Source organism: Nymphalis io, chromosome 12, assembly GCF_905147045.1.
Source record: "Nymphalis io chromosome 12, ilAglIoxx1.1, whole genome shotgun sequence".
Classification (NCBI taxonomy): Eukaryota; Metazoa; Arthropoda; class Insecta; order Lepidoptera; family Nymphalidae; genus Nymphalis; species Nymphalis io.
The window spans coordinates 4,553,467-4,573,337 of NC_065899.1; the positions used below are offsets into that span (position 1 = coordinate 4,553,467).

The 19,871-nt window shown below is 29.5% G+C and overlaps 1 protein-coding gene across 3 annotated transcripts in view; it reads left to right on the forward strand.

Annotated features, from left to right (window-relative positions):
* Positions 1 to 8,913: 8,913 nt before the first annotated feature.
* Positions 8,914 to 19,871, forward strand: part of LOC126772329 (monocarboxylate transporter 3) — a 30,696-nt gene continuing 19,738 nt past the window's right edge. Inside the window, exons 1-2 of one of the 3 annotated variants that reach the window (XM_050492651.1) lie at positions 17,306 to 17,577; positions 17,793 to 18,028. In XM_050492651.1, coding sequence (XP_050348608.1) covers positions 17,938 to 18,028 — 91 coding nt within the window. In that variant the 5' untranslated portion in view covers positions 17,306 to 17,577; positions 17,793 to 17,937. Of the gene's footprint in view, positions 9,203 to 17,305; positions 17,578 to 17,792; positions 18,029 to 19,871 lie in introns of those variants that run through there. The other 2 variants (XM_050492652.1, XM_050492653.1) reach the window with 2 other exon arrangements.

Below are 19,871 nucleotides of genomic sequence, written 5' to 3' on the forward strand. Positions count from 1 at the left end.
TGGAAACGAAGTTGTTATGTCCCTTGTGCCTGTAGTTACACTAGCTCACTCATCCTACTAACCCGAATTCAACAATACGAAGTATTGCTGTTTAGCGGCAGAAATCTAATGTGTGGATGGGATCTACCCAGACGGGCTTGCACAAAGCCCCTACCACTTATTAAATAAAAGAGTATATTTGGCGCAATATACGTTAGATATATTCCTGATCAATTCCTAAACTAGCTGCCTGGACATATTACAGAACACATGTTTGTGCAAAGACACAAGTGCACACTCTATTCCTTTTCCTGATAATCCGATAGAACGGCAAATCCAATACGACCGAAGGAATTAGTACCAAAAGATAGACCAAAAGATTAAGTAATTTATTATTAGTTAAACAGAATTGGATTTTTAAAAACAAAAACAAATTAAACTATATATAACGTAGTTTAAATTACTTCACAGTATTTTTAAAAGTTAATTTAAGATTAAAGTACAAGTGGAATTCTTATTCATGCCTTACATATACACTCAGCCACTCATTTATATACGCAGTTAGAAAAAATTGTCAACAGAGTCGATACTACTCGATAATTATAATATTTTAGTTATTTTCATAGTATTATCGTAACACAATCGTAGTATATTGAATTTTAAAAAGAGGCAACTGTTACTACTTCTGCTTGTTTTAGTAGGTATATATAAATATACACGCAAATTGGCATAATTAATTTACATAATTCTTCGTCACTCATATAAATAAATAGTCCTAAAATCAGGCAGGCCTTTTTTGTGCAAATTCACACAACAAATACTTCATTATAATAAATCAAAATATTATTTAATTTATTTATTGTTATTAATCATCAAAGCGTACTAAAACATCGCCGCTATTTTTTTGTTTCTTTTTTCTCTTCTTTTATTCTTCCCGTTCCGTATTCGAAAAATATTTAACAACTGTATTAAATTGAGACTTATATAAAACCTTATTCTATTTTATAAAATAAATAGATAAAATAACAATATCAAATGAATATGATATAAAAAAAAAACTATATTTTGTTCATATAATTATAGAATAACAAGAATAATTTAAACGTTAGATACAGCCATGGTAAGCTTAGGGAAATACCGAGTTAAATATGAGGAAAACCAGTGTCGAAATCAAGCAACGTCTAAAATGCTAATATTTTGTTTGTCAATTTTAATGCGTCACTGAAATACTTTATGCTCATGTATGTTTTAGAATTTAAATATAATCTCGATATCGTTAGTGAAAAATATTGGTAACGATTTGTAAACAATTTAACTATAGCACTTATTGGTTACGAATTTACGATGTTATTTTCCAATGTAATTAAACTCATTAATATATTAAAAGCATATTATATTATATGAAAAAGCCGAGATGGCCTAGTGGTTAGAACGCATGCATCTTAACCGATGATCGTGGGTTCAAACCCGGGCAAGCACCACTGAATATTCATGTGCTTAATTTGTGTTTATAATTCATCTCGTGCTTAACGGTGAAGGAAAACATCGTGAGGAAACCTGCATGTGTCTAATTTCATTGAAATTATGCCACATGTGTATTCTACCAACCCGCATTGGAGCAGCGTGGTAGAATAAGCTCCAAACCTTCTCCTCAAAAGGGAGAGGAGGCCTTAGCCCAGCAGTGGGACATTAACAGGCTGTTACTACTATATTATATGTATTTTTGATAATACCGTTAAAATACTTAAAATAAAACTAAAACAGGCTTTAGATTTTTTTTTTAAACTCGACTGGTTTTATATGTATTAAATGAGCAACTTCTTTATATACATATGTATTATCTTGGAAACGACTCTAACGATTTGGCCCAAAATTTGTATTTAAGTAGAGCAATTTTTCACAAAAAATCCATAAATAAACCTCTATCTAACTATCGATGCTCGGTCCCTCGGATACTAAATTAATATTTAAGATTTTTTTGTTATTTATTTTTGCATTATTTTATATTAACAAAATAATAAGAAAACCTTACAAATACTACTTTTTCCTTGGTTATCTAAGGTAAACGTGGAAGGAAAAAGTGACAAGCAAATGTAAATTAATATTTGAATACCAATGATTTCTTATGTGCCTTGACATTGTTTTGGTGCCAAATAATAGCAGTTCCGCTTGTATAAAGAGAATTAATATTAATACGAATTTCGAATGAAAAAAAGTTTTGTTGCATTGAATTAAAGTATTTGCGCTTTATAATATAAACTAGTTTTCGCCCACAGCTTCACCCGCGTGGTAAGGGGAGAAGGCTTCAGGTGCTAAGTACCTTATTTCCTTTCATATACCTTTCAGGGGTTTATAAAAGGGGTTTCATTTTATGATGATCAAAAAATTTTATGATGATCGGTTGAGTAGTTAATTCGTGAAAGCGTAACAAACAAACACAAACAAACAAAGAAACTTTGGCAAAAAAGCAAATAATATTAAGTAAGGATACTGAACTAGAAGCTGAACTGCTGATTTGTCCAGAATTTACTTCTAATGTTACAAATATCTTTAAAAATGAAGGAATTTACGATTCTTGTATCTTTGTTTTGTTTTTGTTTGCATTGTTAGGTTTTATAATTTTTGATTTAAATTCAATTTGGTAAAATCGCGTGTCACAGCTAGTTAAGAAACAAAATAATTATAAGAGAAAAGCAGTCAAAAGTTTCAACTTCATTCTCCTTTTTTTAAAAAAGAAGACAGGATTTTTTTTGTTTTAATTTTTTAGTTTGAAATTATTTTAATCAAAGAAAACATTATCAATCCAAAAACATGGTATTCAAAGTAGTAGTAGCATATTTTTGACCTATTCTATCGGTGAATATTAATAGACACTATAAATATTATATTCATGTCACGTTATATTTAAACATTAATGAGTTCCGTTTTGTATTAATCATTCAGTAATTAATTTTATGACAGCGTCGCATTAAACATAATCTTTAGTGCCATACTAATACACTACACTACATATTTTCAATCAATAGTTGATTGATTATCAAAAAAACTATAGAAGTCAGGTTTTTTCACCATTTGACACGGACGAATCCACTACACAATTCGTAATATGTAAAACGATGACCTTTCTACAATTGTTATTATAAACAAATATAACATATATATAGTAGCTATGTTGTTTGTGAGTTTCATGGTTATAGCACTGTAAGTAATAATGTCCATCGCATACTGATCACTTGCTAGTCACGAGCTCTGAGGCCTTAGTGCATGCGTGATGAGGTTGACAGATAGTGTGGGAATGTCGTCAATTATCACATAATTGCTTTCACCTTTAAATTAGATAAAATTATCTTAACGAAAGAGGAAGTAATAATGAATTGGGTTAAATCAGTCGAACATCATTATTTGTGGTCAACAAAGAACTTACAATCCAAATAAAAATGAAAAATATATTTTCAAACATTTACAGCCATCGCTAAGTCTCTTAGAGTGCTTACTTAATTGGTTATTTACCCGCAACCATGTTATTATTTACTAACATTTTGCACACGGATTCTTATTTCATAAATATGTGGTTTTCTTTAGGTTAAAGGGGAAGAACTTCAAATTGAATGCGTTGTATTTAAATAGCCAATGCCTATTCGTAATTAAGAATAAATAAAGACTTAATTTTACTTACCTAAAATAAAGACTCACTAAGCACGCAATAGCTTCCTGTACCGTTTCTGTATGACTCACAATAAAGTTTTAAATGGTATTGATTTGTTTTTGCTTTCATTTAATAAGATTAAAAATACATGTAGAAATAATAAGTTATTGTAATGTTCTGTTTAATAATACATTTTCAATGTGTTTTTTTCCTATATTACTTTTATATGATATTATTTATTTTTTGGGTTTATATACATTCTTAGAATTGCTTAATTAGCTTATAATTATAGTCGGCGTCTGCTTCTGTTTGTATTTTTGCGATAATATGTGGAGCCTCAATTTATTTGTCCTTTAAATGAATCAACATTGTATATATTTATAATGAATAAAATTAAAAATAAAACTACTAAAAAAATATATATCCAAAAACGGTTTTCGGCTCTATAGGATTGTCACGTAAAAAATTTAACAAACTTCACTCAAAATTTATATATACAAAAATTATAACCTTTACCGTTAGTTATATTTTCCCGCTAGAGAATTTTATTATTTTATGTCGTGGAAGATACGTTTTACGTACTTTAAAATTACTATAACAATAAATATAACAAACATATTTAAAAATACTTGTAATTTTAGCCTGAAAAGTTTTTTTGATATTTTTTGTGAATCCCAATGCATAGGCTTTAAGTTAACGTAGTTAATCGCATTTGAAACACTTCTAACGTCATGAGCACTTTTATAAATCATTAATTAGGTATATCACATATTATAATATAATAAGCGAAGGACTTATTATTTATTAAATCATTTTATTTACTATATTAAGTAATAACGCGTATATTAAATAATAAATAAATGTGGTCGATATAATATTTTTCTTCTTTTTTACGAAATTCTACGAAAGTGTACTGCCATTTTTAATTTTTACTTCACTTAGGTAATAAAGATATGCTTACGTTATTTACTTTAATACTTCAACGTTTTAATAAATTAATAACGATGGTATTTACAAAAACTAATAAAAGAATATTTTTTTCATCGCTAACGCTTAAAATGTCAGAACTGAGATGCAATGTCCATCTACTGTCATAAAGTAGGTATTACACGTGTATAACGGACTGTATTTACACGATAAAATTGTTTACACAATTTTGATACTGGTATATATGTCACTAGTATGATAGGTATTTAGTGCAGTGAGATAAGACGCCGAAAAATTTTAATAAGCGCTTTAACTATGACCGACTTCTTGACTAATAGCGAATCATCAATTCAATAAGATTATATTCGTATACAAATGTTTCTACTATTTGAAATATTTAGAGAAAGTCCTTTTAAGCAATTGATTTAGAAACTAATAATGTTATAATATAAATAATATTTTATATAATTTAATATCAAAATAATTTCAACATCTTGCCTTTAAAGTCTTGTCTCATTACTTTCAAGTTCATAAACTGATTTGAAACTATTATTATATTATTATACCTTACCAGCTCACGTGTTCCCCTCCTCTTACAACCCGGGTTCCTTCAAACGAGGCGTGAAGAGGCATCTTGCGGGCCGGCAAGGCCGGCAAGTGCAGAACGTTTTTCCCGTCTGTACTGGCCGTCGTCGCGTTTGGACTCTACTACCACTTACCATCAGGTGGAGTAGAGTCATTTGCCCTCCCGGCAATATAAAAAAAAAATGTAAATAATATACTTAATTTAAAACAAAAATGTCACTGCTTAGGTATAATATAACAATTTAGCGTAGAGGAAAAAAACAATTTCTAAGTATTCGTCAAATGTCCTTGTAAAGAACCTTTCCGGGTTAAAACTGATAACTAATATAATGTCATACACCAGTAAAATAAATTTGTGTAATAAAAATAAAGAATTTGTTTAATAATAACATTTTTGTTATAATAATACAAGTTTTTATCGCAAATTCTTAAATTGAAGAGAGTTGGGGGAGTTGGGTTGGATATTGGCATTTGTATTATTTCATGGAAAAAAAATTTATAATATTGATTTTGTTGTATTTTGCCGTTATATGGCATTGCAGCACGTCAACTTCTGTACCGTTCAAGCAATCGTCATCAGTTCATCACGATAATTGGTATGAATTTGAGCACGGAAATAATTTTAGCGCAAGTTCTATTTATGGGATAAAAATTTAGAAACTTATAAGAGGCATTACATCGCATGCGATGCATTAGATAGTTTAATATAAATTAGGAAGTTCTCCACTTCAGTTCTCCACTTCAGATCCGGCATTTGACGTTTAAAATGTCTAACAATTAAATCTTTCTACACTGACATAAACATATTATATAAAGTGAGCGATAAAAACCTGGATGATTAAATGTATTTATAAATGGAATTGCGTACTAACAGCGTTTTGGAAAACCCGTTACGTATTAACTTTGAATTAAATTAAGGCTTATGTGCTTGTTCATAGCAATATTTTTTTAAATATAATTAATGTTGGAATTATCTTCCTTATATTAGAGCTGTAGGTTAACTGCCTCGCTAGTCTAGTTGCTAGCTATAAGGCTGCAGGTCCCGAGGTCTTGGGTTCAAATTTCGGATCGGACTATTATTTAATATAGTTTACTATTACTTATAGTTTTTAAGTCAAAAAAATCTAAGTAGCCAGACATCTCGGTAAGCACATAAATCCGGTCCTGTGGCTGAAATTATTCAGTGTCATATCGAATCGTCATTCCATTAGGTTACGTGATAGCTATAATAAAATACGTAATATATATACATAAATAGTTAGAACATTTCATTAAATTACATTATCTTCAATCAAAATTAGTTCATAGCATATATAATGTTTAGAATCATCTCATAGTGCTGTGCACTCTAATTGATTTGTTTATTATTAAAGATAATTATCTATAATATAGATAAATGCTCACTATTTTTTTTAAACAAATTGGACTATTTTTGTATGTAAACTAGGTCACTGACCGTCTACAAATAAAAGAAAAACAGTTGTAATTAGTTAGTAATGATTGGTCGTTAGCATCGTAGTTTGAGCAACTGTCATTCATGCTCTACATACTTAAATAAATTAAAACTGTCACATTAGCTGTAGCTCTTATCTCTCTTAACAAAAAAACAAAGTATTATTAAAATTTATTTACAATGTAATTAAATTAGTAAAGTGAAGTTGATGTCTAAGTCCTCCTCTCTGTTTGACGAGAAGGTCAAACGGAGAGGAGGATCACGGAGAAACAAGAAGGAGCTGTTTCCACCGTGCACCAATCACTTGGTTAAACCACCATACCAACAATTCGGGTAATGTGGATTAGTGGATACGCATGTGGCTGATTTTCATCTAACAAACGTAGGTTTCTGTACGATGTTTTATTTCGCCACCGAGCACGAGATCAATATTTATAAAAACAAATTAAACAGATAAAAATTAGTTTTGTACCAGTGAGTTCACTGACCAGTGGTTAGACGTGAATCTTTACCGAAGATTGTGATTCCGGTGTTATAACCACTGGTCAGTTTCGGTTATAATTCATGTTTCTTGTGAATGTTTTCATGAACCTTTTAAAAACTAAACATTATTATTATTCCAGTTAGTATCCAATATGAACAAATATTTGTTGTTGTTTGAAATGTTAGTAAGACGATGTTAATAAGGTTAATGTTATAAATGAAAATCACAAATAATCGCAAACATTTTTATAACCATTATGTTATTAAATTGTTTGATTTATTTAAGATTACCAATATGACATACAGTAATAATTACAAATGAATAGTACTAAAAGTAATCTTTATTAATACTTTGATCGTATTTTAAGGTATACGAATACACAAATAAAAATTGTGTATTTGAAGGTTGAAATGCAGAACCACTCAACCACAAATTGAGAACCACGAGGGTTCAGTGAAAAATGCAGATAAACAAGTTTCATAATTATGCCACACATTGGCGACCGGAGTTTGTATTTCATGTATAGAATGACTTACATACATTTTGTTTGTTTTTATTTGTATTAGCTAAATAATTATATCGAGAAAAGATGATTTATTTTAACTTATACTTATTAAAATACTTCTTTGTAATTTGTTAGACATTAAGGACTTAAAGTAAAGCATAGATAGGTTTTATCCTGAAAAAACAATACACCTATTTAAATTTTTAAATTTGAATTTATATTTAACCAGTTATGCTATAACACATTAAAATATAATCTGCAGTTTTATTAATAAATATTTTCTAAGGGAAAACAAAAAATAATATTGAATTTATAAATACTGAAAACAAATTAAATTAAAACTGTCCATTGATTTTGTTATTTAACAATATAGTATGTAGCTTACTGTATTAATCCATAAAGTATGTGTTATATATATGACAGAACAACCGTTTTATATAATTTATGTAACAAGAACTAAACTATTATTATTTTGTAGCACAAATAAATATAACTATTTAGTAAATTAATCCATTATAGTACAAAACTTATTTACTACATTTGATATTTCATTTACAGTATAATTATTAAGTAAGCGAAAATATTTCCACCAACCCGCATTGGAGCAGCGTGGTGGAATAAGCTCCAAGCCTTCTCCTCAAAAAGAGGTGCGGAGGCCTTTAGCCCAGCAGTGTCACTGGTGGTAGGGCTTTGTGCAAGCTCGTCTGGGTAGGTACCACCCACTCATCAGATATTCTACCGCAAAACAGCAATACTTGATATTGTTGTGTTCCGGTTTGAAGGGTGAGTGAGCCAGTGTAATTACAGGCACAAGGGACATAAAATCTTAGTTCCCAAGGTTGGTGGCGCATTGGATATGTAAGCGATGGTTGACATTTCTTACAATGCCAATGTCTAAGAGCGTTGGTGACCACTTACCATCAGGTGGCCCATATGCTCGTCCGCCTTCCTATTCTATAAAAAAAAAAAAAAAAAAAAAAAAAAAAAAAAAAAAAAAAAAAAAAAAAAAAAAAAAAAAAAAAAAAAAAAAAAAAAAGTGGGACATTCACAGGCTGTTACGGTAAGCGAAAATAAACACATTCTAAGCTTTCTGGACGACTTATCTCCTTTTTTGAGTTCGCGCTTACAAGTCGTGATGAAAATGAATCTAAATTGATATCGATTACGTAAGATAGTGTGCTTATGTATTAAACGCTATCATAGCCGTCATCGAGCCTGGCCCTCTACGTACACAATACGTTGAAATCGAAACAGAAATATTTTTTATCTAGCTAACTACGGCATGCTTTTAAACATGGTCGTCGGACACAGGCGCCGCTCAGTACACTCGCAACCGGCGACGAGGGCACGCGCTACCATTTACAAACAAACTTATGACGATAATAAATAAACTTCAAATAATCTTATCTTTATAGTTTTAAGAAGTGTTTACAAACATTTAGGCTTTATTTCTAAAATCCTTACGTGTTAAAAGTTGCCTTTAAACGCGAGAGTGAAACCGACGCGTTTACACATATGCTAATAAGCCGGCATTACGGAGAATTCGAAATTTGTATTAGTGAAGGTTTACGAATTTGGCGAATTTGGCACTTAATAGTGTCATCCTCTAGGAGTGCATTGCGGGTGAGTGACATCTGAAGGCATCTAGTCACAGTTTTATTTTTAAACCCCGTCAAGGCACGGGATGCGCAGACGCAACTATTTTTGGTGCACGAGACGTTCACACCTATATTTTAAATTTCATTCTCGTGTTTCAAAATATTCTAAACGCGCAAGATGTATAAGCAACATCTACATTTGGTTTGCAATTTATCGTAATATACGTAACAAGTGACTTACATTGAACTTTTAAATTTAAATTTAAATTTGATAATTATTAATAAACTCTACAATCTCTACTATATAAAATATACGGAAGTGCTTTTATAAAGCTGAAATTGTGAACCTGTAGAGTTGAGCAAAGTTAAAATAGAGCTATTTGAACAAAATTCTACATTTCATTATTCCTACACTTCCTAATATGTGTCCAAAATAAAACTATAGTTTAAATTCATTATTATTCACTCGTAAATAATTCATAAATTCAAACTAAATCACCATAGTTAGCCATTAAATTTACAAGTTATCGCTGTAGCCTGTATGTGAGAAAAAAATGTATAATACCTACAGTAAAAATTCGAAAGATCTCGTTTATGGACATTAAAATTTTAACTTAATGTAATATTGAGATAACGCTATCGGTTGGCGTAAAAATATTGTGACTCAAAGTTAGCGAAAGAGTGTTCAAATTAATTTATCTGACCTTACCCTCGACTGATTCATTGCCAACACAAAAAAAATATAGAAATAGATAGTTTAATAAATATTAGATATTTGCATGAACTCTTTTATTCATAAAATATTTCATAATTGAAAAAAAAAATTTGACTGTCATGCTATTCTATATAATCTTTGAAAAGCTAATTCATCAACAGACAAAACCCCTTTATTAACAGTTTTTACTTATTTTGTAGTATTGATTGTGTTCTTATGGAATTCAACCAACAGGATCATTTTCACTAGACGACACTGTTATCATTCAACGCTATCTAACAAGTTTAAAAAACTCGCTCTAGGTACATATAACTGACTTACGGTGATGCGTTATTTCGATTATTATTATTTACATAGTGGTATGGATTTGTTCAAGTCTGGGTAGGCACCACCCACTCATCACATATTCAAGCGCCAAACAGCAATACGTAGTAGGTTTGAAGGGCGAGTGAGCTAGTGTAACTACAGCACAAGGAACATCTTAGTTCTCAAAATTGGTGGCGCATTGGTGATGTAAAGAATAATAATTACTTCTTATGGTGGCAATGTTACTTAAAGCTAAAATATTTTCTGATCTTGATTTAAAGGTTAATTTTTGTTTATTACAGTTAAGTTTACAACTCCTACAAAAATACTCAAAATATCTTATATTTCAATAAGATACAATTTCAGAAATAAAAATAAAATGTACCATCTAACTCGATAAAATGTAACATCTAAAGAGGGCGAACCCTCTTTCAGAAATTGTATCACTATCAAATAATGTATGATGTTCCAAAGTAAATTTTTCTAAACAATGACATTAAAAGAATTGTACATACGTCTCAATAATGATTAATATGTATCTTGATTGGTTTTAAGACCATCTGTTGGACACATTAAGCCTTGAGACAAAAAACTAGTTCTCTCTCCTCAGTGAACGTGAACACTAAATATATTACGTATTGTGTTATACGACCTTTCTGATTTTTTTATATAATTATTATTTACGAAAATTATGCGGTTACTTAAACTAAATATTTAAAATGACTTTAACACTTACATCGAATTGTACTTAGCGCTTTATCAAAAAGGTAGCATCAAAAACAACGAAGTACATAACGAAAAGCGACCAAATATAAGCAAATATTTATAAAATATATATATTGGTAGAGATACCTAACTTTAATTACGACCAAATTTAACGATTGTATTCATTAGAAGGAGGAAACATAATTGTTATCTGTTTGAATTTTAGGACTTTTAATATTATCCTTGTTTGTTTTCCCTATCCAAAATTTGACTTGTGAAAAAAATGGACCTTATTAAAAAAAAGTATCTGAATAAAATACATTTATTAGTTTCAATATTTAGTTAGTTATGTTTGAGTATACCATTAAACAGTTGAATAAATATTGGTAGGATATAAATATGTTATCAATAATAAAGTCAAGCTGACACGTGCTGAACACGTGGACCCAGAATCCCCTGGATCTTAACCGAATATTGCTCATTCAAATCTGGATAAGCATCACTAAGTTTTCATCTGCTTAATTTTTGCTTATATTTCATCTCATTCTTGCATCGGTCGTTGAAGAAAACATTATTAAAATTTATCGGATGAAATTTTACTACATACGTACCTATACATCGACAAAGCACCCTGATCGAATACAGTCCGAAATTTCTCCTTAAGAAGAGTCCTTTGCCGAGCATCGAAACATTTATTTTCCTTATTAATGATATGACAGATTACGCAAACAACAATAGTAATATATAGTCATTGTTTTGGATAATATTGACGTACTATTCGTCGATTTATTGAATTGAATAGATTGAATAACTAATGTGTTCCAATTACATAGCAAAAACAATATAACTTGTAAAGTGAAATTTATTAAACTGAATATAAAAGGGTTCTTGAAATTTTTTTTCTATTGTATACTATCATTACACGATTCCAGTTAATCCGTAAATACAAACAAAAATCCTATGCATAATTCATTTTAATATGTGCTTAATATTTTTTTAATATATTACATACTTAAATTTTATTTATCTAATGCCTTATTTGTTGGTACTTCTTAAATGTACACAAACCGTATTTACGCCTTCTATTAACAAAACTACTATAGAAGATTTAAGCACATGTTAGTGCAGTCAGACCTACGAGTATTTCAACTAGCACGTGTATCCCGTCTTAAGGCTAATGGTCGGAGTATTGACGTATTTAAACTATTAAGTCTTCCATTAGTCACGGGATGATGGATTTAAGATATTAAACGACTCTAGTCGTAAGCTTTAGAGTTTTCGACCACTCAATACGCTGTTTAAATTTTCATTCAAAGAGTTTAAAATCAATATTAGTCATATATTTTTGAAAACGTTGTAATTATTGTAGTTTTTGTTTATAATATATTTTGGTAGACGGGCAGATGGACCACCCGATGGTAAGTGATCACCACCGCCCGTAGACATTGGCACTGTAAGAAATATTAACTGTTCCTTACATCACCGATGTGCTACCAACCTTAGGAATTAAAATGTTATGTCCTTTGTGCCGGAACACAACAATATTAAGGATTAGTAATAGGGCACAAAGACTTATAGACTAAGTGAAACATTTATACCAAATTGATACTCTACCACTACGAACTTAACTCTAAACAATACTCTGTAACGCCTTAATTATCGAGAATCAAATGTATGCGTTAAAATTTCTTCTAATATTAATCTACATCGTTAGGTATATATTGCCTAAATATAAGTCATAATTTATATATAAATAAAATGAGTTATAACTATATTGTGAAATAATCAAACATAAGTTAAATGTTTATGAAGTTAATGGGGAACTTGTTATCGGACCTGCATATTCACTACTTCTAAACACATATTGTAATGCGACCTCATTCCATAAACCCCGACATAAATATTATTCAAAATCTCGTCATTTTTATTGCATTTGCTTAAAAAACAAACTGTATTAACATTATATTATTATCCTCTATTAATGAAAGTAGGTTAGTCAAATATGCTGAAAGAATGTGTCTAGACTTAAATAATTATTGTAGTTTAACTCAATGTTATAAATAGCATGTGTATTTTTAAACGTGACCATCGGGTCCATCGGGTCTTCTTATATAAATATGTAGTCACGTTTAATTTTGATTTAACAATTGTGTTTAATCAAAATTCAATTAAAATTAAAATAAACGTCTGTAAGACCAATGGACAATGGAATTTGTTTTGTGAAATAAGGCATCTACATATTTTTAACAAGAATGTAGTAACAGAATTTCCCACATATTTTAAAATAAGCCTCAAAAAAATGTTAAAAAAAAATTAAAATATGTTTTGCTTTTTCTCGGAAGTGACGACCCTTTGCTCAGCGTGGGATTAAAAAGTTTTCGTCGGCTTGATTCAAAAGGACAGTCGGCCCCACATTTGGCGCCAAGATTGCAAAAGGTGTGAATGAAGCATTCATTATACCATCGAATAGATAACTAATGGTTCAGTTTATTGTGATTGTTAGTTACGCTTTTTTTTGTATTACAAAAACACGCTATTTGCTAACGTTAAATATTGTTTAAGGTTTTATTTGTACGAAGTATGAAATTGCAATCATGTGTTTTCAATGTCAGGCCTCTTTTAACGGAAATATTTAATCAAGAAACACAATACGTAATTTTTTTTTATGGTCACACTTCAAAATGTTGAAGTGAGAACTGAACGAAACAAATATTATAATACTCACTTATTTTTATTAACTGTGCGATCGTAAACTAAAAACAACATACTATTACTCGAAATCTCATATGCGATCACAATATTAGTAAGCTGTTTTATTATTCAATGAGGTACATTTTGATACTTGTTGCCCGAAAGTTTCCTCAAAGCAATATATTTTATATCTTAATTCGATGCCAAATAAATCGGTGTTATTAGTAGTCGATGTCACATACTTGCTTTTACAGTTTTTCAGTTTTACAGTTTAAATAGAAGAAAAATGATCATGGTTAATCAAACTGGTAAAATAATTCATACGTTTTTTTTGCTACTTTTTTCTTTAAGAAATAATTAAGAAGAAAGAATCCGTGTATATTAATAATAAATTAATAATGTTTCATTAAAGTTGTTGACTAAATGGGATCTATTAACACTGAAAAAAAATGTATTTTTGTAAGTTCATAGTGTATAAAAAATTTATATCACCGAACAAATAAAAAATACATTTATAACGTCGGCATATACATTTTTTTATATAACAATTCTGTACAGCGCAATGAAACATAATATAAAAGCCTTCAACTTCACAAGAATTCAGACTCATCTTTTTAAATTGAATAATAGTTAACGAGACATTAATTTCAACAATTATTAAAAATTTACTAATTTAACTGTATAATAAAAGTAAAAACAAAAATTCCAGCGCGCAAAGTTTTTGTCGTATCTATAAAACATTTATGTTTACATACACAAATATAAACAAGAATACATTGGAACACGTGACTTAATGTCACTGACGGTGGAAAATTTTGTAGCAACTTCAAGAAATAAGATTATACGAGCTGTAAGTTCGGTATATCTTTAGGTACCTACATATTTATATCAACATAAACTTTTATGTATTTTTAAGGTTTCGTTAAATTAGGTACGTGTATGGCTTAAAAATATTTATATATTTATAAGCCATACACGTACCTAATTATTGCCTATTTCGTTTTAACCGTCAAAACGTATATTTAAAGATTATACAAATTAATACGTTTACATTAAATATTATTATTTGCCTTTTATTTCTTTTTTATTTATTTTTTTTCCCTTTTATTTTTGATATACGAGATTATTACTAATACATTACCTAAAGTATATAAGTATCAACAGCGTGTAACTTAAACGTTCATCATTAAGTATATTTAAGCTTTCGTATAGAGAGCGCATGGAAAGTCACCTCGTCCACATTACATGCAATTCTGAGCTATTTATAAATAAAACAGCGGAAATCTGGTATGCGAGACGAAGAAAAATGATAATTGCTTTTAAAAACTTTACTGAGAAGCTTGGATTACAAATAGTCCTTTAGAAACTTAAAGGTACGTTTTTGTTCAAATATGTTCATAGAACACAATAAATCCTAGTGCATCATCAATACATATATTACAATTATTAAACTTTTACTAATTTATTATGAACTAGCTTCTAGCTAGCGGCTTCGCCTGCGTAGATGTTTACTTAAGCACGTGGTTAACAAAAAGTGACAAGAGTGAGACAGTGTAACTGCAGGCACAAGAGACGAAACATCTTAAGTTCCTAAGTTTGGTGGAACATTGACGATGTAAGGGGTGGTTAAGTTATATTGCCAATATCTAAGGGTCATGATGATCACTTACCATCAGGTGGCCCATTTGCCAGTCTGCCTAACTATTTGAAAAAATAAAACAGATGCATCAACATATACCATCAACCTTCATAATCCTATTATTTTAGTAGAAACCAAACGAAGCTATATATTTAATACTAGTATTTGCCTGGGGCTTCGCTGGCGTGTTTGGGGGAGAGAGGCAAGTATTAGGTAAAAAAAAGTAGAATATGTCCGTCCTTGGGTTTATTTCATGGCCTTCATGCCAAATAGTTTTCAAAATCGGTTCAGTGGTTTAGCATTGAAAGCGTAACAAACAGACAGAGTTGCTTTCGCTTTAATAATATTAGTATCGATTAGGTTTTGAGTAGAATCCAAAACTGCTTATTAAGATATATGTAGAATACGGCCATAACAATTACATGATACCGACTAACTTTTTATTTAATAATTAATGTGTATTAGCAATTAGCAATTCGCAATATAAGCGCAAAAATAGAACTTATTTTACATCGTAGGAACAAGAAAACATTGCTTTAATAATGATAAAATATTTCTGAATTTTTTCTGACAAACTTTTTATATTTCTTACTAAAAATATATATATAACATAGTTCTTTTATCACAACCGTGTTAGGTGTATATAACTTATTATTTTATATATATTATTTATGCATTGGTTTTTTATTAATTAATAGTTAACAACAATAATACTAAATTCTAATATTTATAATTTAGTTTGAATTTGTAGTATGAAATGCTGCTTATTTTATTGGATTGAACGACTTTCATTTGTGTTTATGATATAAATAAGAAAATTATAGTTTACTGCATATAAAATACATTCCATTCTTTATGTTATGGTTAGAAATTTACTGGTAGTAGGGCTTTGTGCAAGCTCGTCTCGGTAGGTACCACCCACTCATCAGATATTCTACCGCAAAACAGCAGGACTTGGTATTGTTGTGTTCCGGTTTGAAGGGTGAGTGAGCCAGTGTAATTACAGGCACAAGGGACATAACATCTTAGTTCCCAAGGTTGGTGACGCATTGGAAATGTAAGCGATGGTTAACATTTCTTACACTGCCCATGTCTGGCGTTGGTGACCATTTACCATCAGGTATACGCTCGTCCGCCTATCTATTCTGTAAAAAAATAAAAATGATTATTTATGTCCGAAATTAATTTTAACATAACAAAGCGTAATTATTTTTGTGAATCGATTTCCTTGAAACAAAAATATTTTATTAATATATCTGATAATTATCAGCGATAATATTTAATTTTTATTTATTTTTTTAAATTCAATGATCTGATTTATAATATTTAAAGTTGTCTCCAGGCTTTTACTACCCTGATGTGACAAATAATTCCGTTACATTTATTGTATATATGTATTAACTGGCTCGCTAGTTTGTATTAACTCCCCGCAACGCCATCCGCGTCACAGTTATTCGTGCCCGTAGATCCCGTTTTTATATGCCCAGGTCCAAATTTCTAACTTAAATTTTATTTCACGTTTCATACAGTTGTTTATCTATGTTAGTAACAAACAGATAAAGTTATGCTCGCATATTTATAACATTATTCTGATTACTTTGGTTTTCGTGAAAGAGTACAGCTTATTAACGTACAATTTTAGCACAATAAAAATATAAACATTTTAATTTCCAGTGCCACAATTGAATTGATTTTTTTTTCTAATAATGAGCTAAAAATAAACCAAATAAATATAAGCAACAACAATAGATAGTTTACAAGATTAAATAAGTAAATAAAGTTATATGAATATATATTTCATAATATTATATACGCAAATTTAATTCTAAAATTGTTTATTGTGTCTATTTTTTATTGTTTATTTGTTTGTTTGCAAATACAGTATCAATTACCCGCAATTTATTATATATTTTTCTAAACATATAGACTGTAAAGACTCGCAACAAACACCTGATTAATAAAACCTGAACTTGCTATACAAGTGTTTAAATGACATAGAACTTGAAAATTTACATAACATTACGATATAAACACAATCCTTTTTGAATAATTTAACACAGTTACATTTTTGCTATCACTCAAATAGTTTGTTTGATTGTGCACGTGAATATAAAAAAAAAATTATCTATTTTGGAAATGATTCAACGTAATAGCAACAATATGTTGCTATTCTTAAAGTCGAATAACAGTTAATTGCATATGCAGTCGACTCCGAAAACGATTTTAGAATTATTTATTCAATACCTAATTGTCTTGATGCTGGTTATATAGGTACATATATCTAAGAAAGTTTTAGATGACCAATCACAGATTATAAATTTATTTATAATCAATTAATTTTTTGGTATGTATATACATTTACTTACTATATACAATTATTACTTATCTGTTATTATTTTTCAAGGAAATATTATGTTACTTTAATATAATTTATTTGGTTTAAGCATGATAAGTTTCTCGTGTAAAATGTAACTGAATATAAATTTTATGTAATATAAATATAATTAATAATCAAATATTGTATCAATGAAAATATTCGTTATTTACATCTTATTTCAGAAACATTAAAATAAATAAATTCAACGAATACTATCTAGTAAATGGGACCAGAAAAGGGCACGACAAGGCTACGGAAACCTTAACTGAAAACATATTATGATTGTATCTAACAATATACCTACGGCTAATTAAAAAAAAGTAAACTATGTATAGAAAAAATAACAATACTATGTCACTCCCAGATATTACGTTAAAGCTTGGTTCGTTTACGGATCTGCATATTAAAAAAATACACGGTAGGTATATCAGAAGGTAAATGTATTAAATATTTTAATATTTAACATGGTTTCATAATTTCAAAAATTAGCTAATTTAAAATAAACATAACATTGTTTTATTCATTTTACTGTAACCTTATTAATGCGATTAACGAATTTGTCCCAGGTTTTTAAAAACGTAATTATAATTAAATTATTTGTGACATAATGGTAATTATATTATTTAACCTACATAAATTTAATGTTGTACTTTATATTGATATTAAGATCACCGCTCTTTTATCTGCCGGTCCGTATCGATAGCTATTTCAGATTTTGATTATAGAGATTTTACTAATAAATGATTAATATTTTTAAGTTTGCAATTCCGGTTTTTATCATACATATCTGATAATTTAATTGTTGACTTTATTCCCATACGTCGTGCTAAATATTTATTCAAACATGGTTAAGTAATTATTATATGATAAAAAATGATACGATATTTGTTTTATAATAGATATTGCATAAGATAGTAAAAAAGTTACTACACAGTTATACACTTTGTATTAAATATAATTATTTGTTTACAAATATTATTTTTTATAAAAAAAAGTATTTGCTTTTTTTACACTTCTTCTAAGCTTTTGTTAGCATTCGAACTTAAGTAAAACGCATATTTCAATTACAAAATACAAAAGCACTTAGCTCTGTCTTTTCATTACTTTCATTAAATTCGAGTAAATTACGTAACTGGGGATTGGGGAGGTCAGTACCATATTCAAGACAATCATACGTAAATGGTTAATTTTGAGATACCAAGACTTTAAGCTCGAAAGTTAAGATAAGATAAAATAAAGATAAAAACTTCGTTTCTTACCTATCACAAAATGTTCACTCAAAATAAGTTATTTAAAATTCAAAATTTGTTTGCAAATATGAATGTATACTTATTTGTACATATTCACCTATAATATGAATGTCGAATACTTCTTAACATTATTTATCAAAACAATTTCACTGGTGGTACCCACCACCCACTCATCAGATATTCTACCGCGAAACAGCAGTACTTGGTATTGTTGTGTTCCGGTTTGAAGGTTGAGTGAGCCAGTGTAATTACAGGCACAAGGGACATATTAGTTCCCAAGGTTAGTGGCGCATTGGCGATGTGGGCGAGGGTTAACATTTCTTACAACCCCAATGTCTATGGGCGTTGGTGAGCACTTACCATCAGGTGGCCCATATGCTCTTCCACTTTCCTATACTAAAAAAAAAATACATATCGTTTCCTACATCTTTTATAAAATTCTGAAAAACATATACAAATATTTATGCATATAATATGTAGTATAATAATTACTTTGAACAATTTTCCTTATGTTTGACCTTATGATTATCGAAGCGCGGTAAACACCCTACCCGATCAAAAACATCATAAATATTTACAAACAACGGACCGGGGACACAATGATTTCTCTTTAGAGATTTATTTCATTGCGATATGCCTTTAAAATGTATGACGCTCAATCATGACTTTCTTCGTAAGAACATAATATGTAATTGTTTCTAGAGTTAACTTATAAATCTCTCAGTTTGCAAGCATAAATATTATCTATTTAAGGACAACATAACCTGTAAATTTCTCAAATAAGGCGTTATAGTTCAAGTTGGTTGAAGTGAGACGTCCCTTATATGCCGACGTCTATTGACCGTGGTTGTCTATTGGGATATTTCAAGATTCTAAATATACTTATTTATTACCAGTCAAGGCGAAACCAGTGTTCATGATCGCTTTTATTTTATTTTATATTTATATATACCGTTGTTGGTGCGTCGGTAGATCGTCTAACTTCTGAAAAACTTGATGGATGAGGTAATA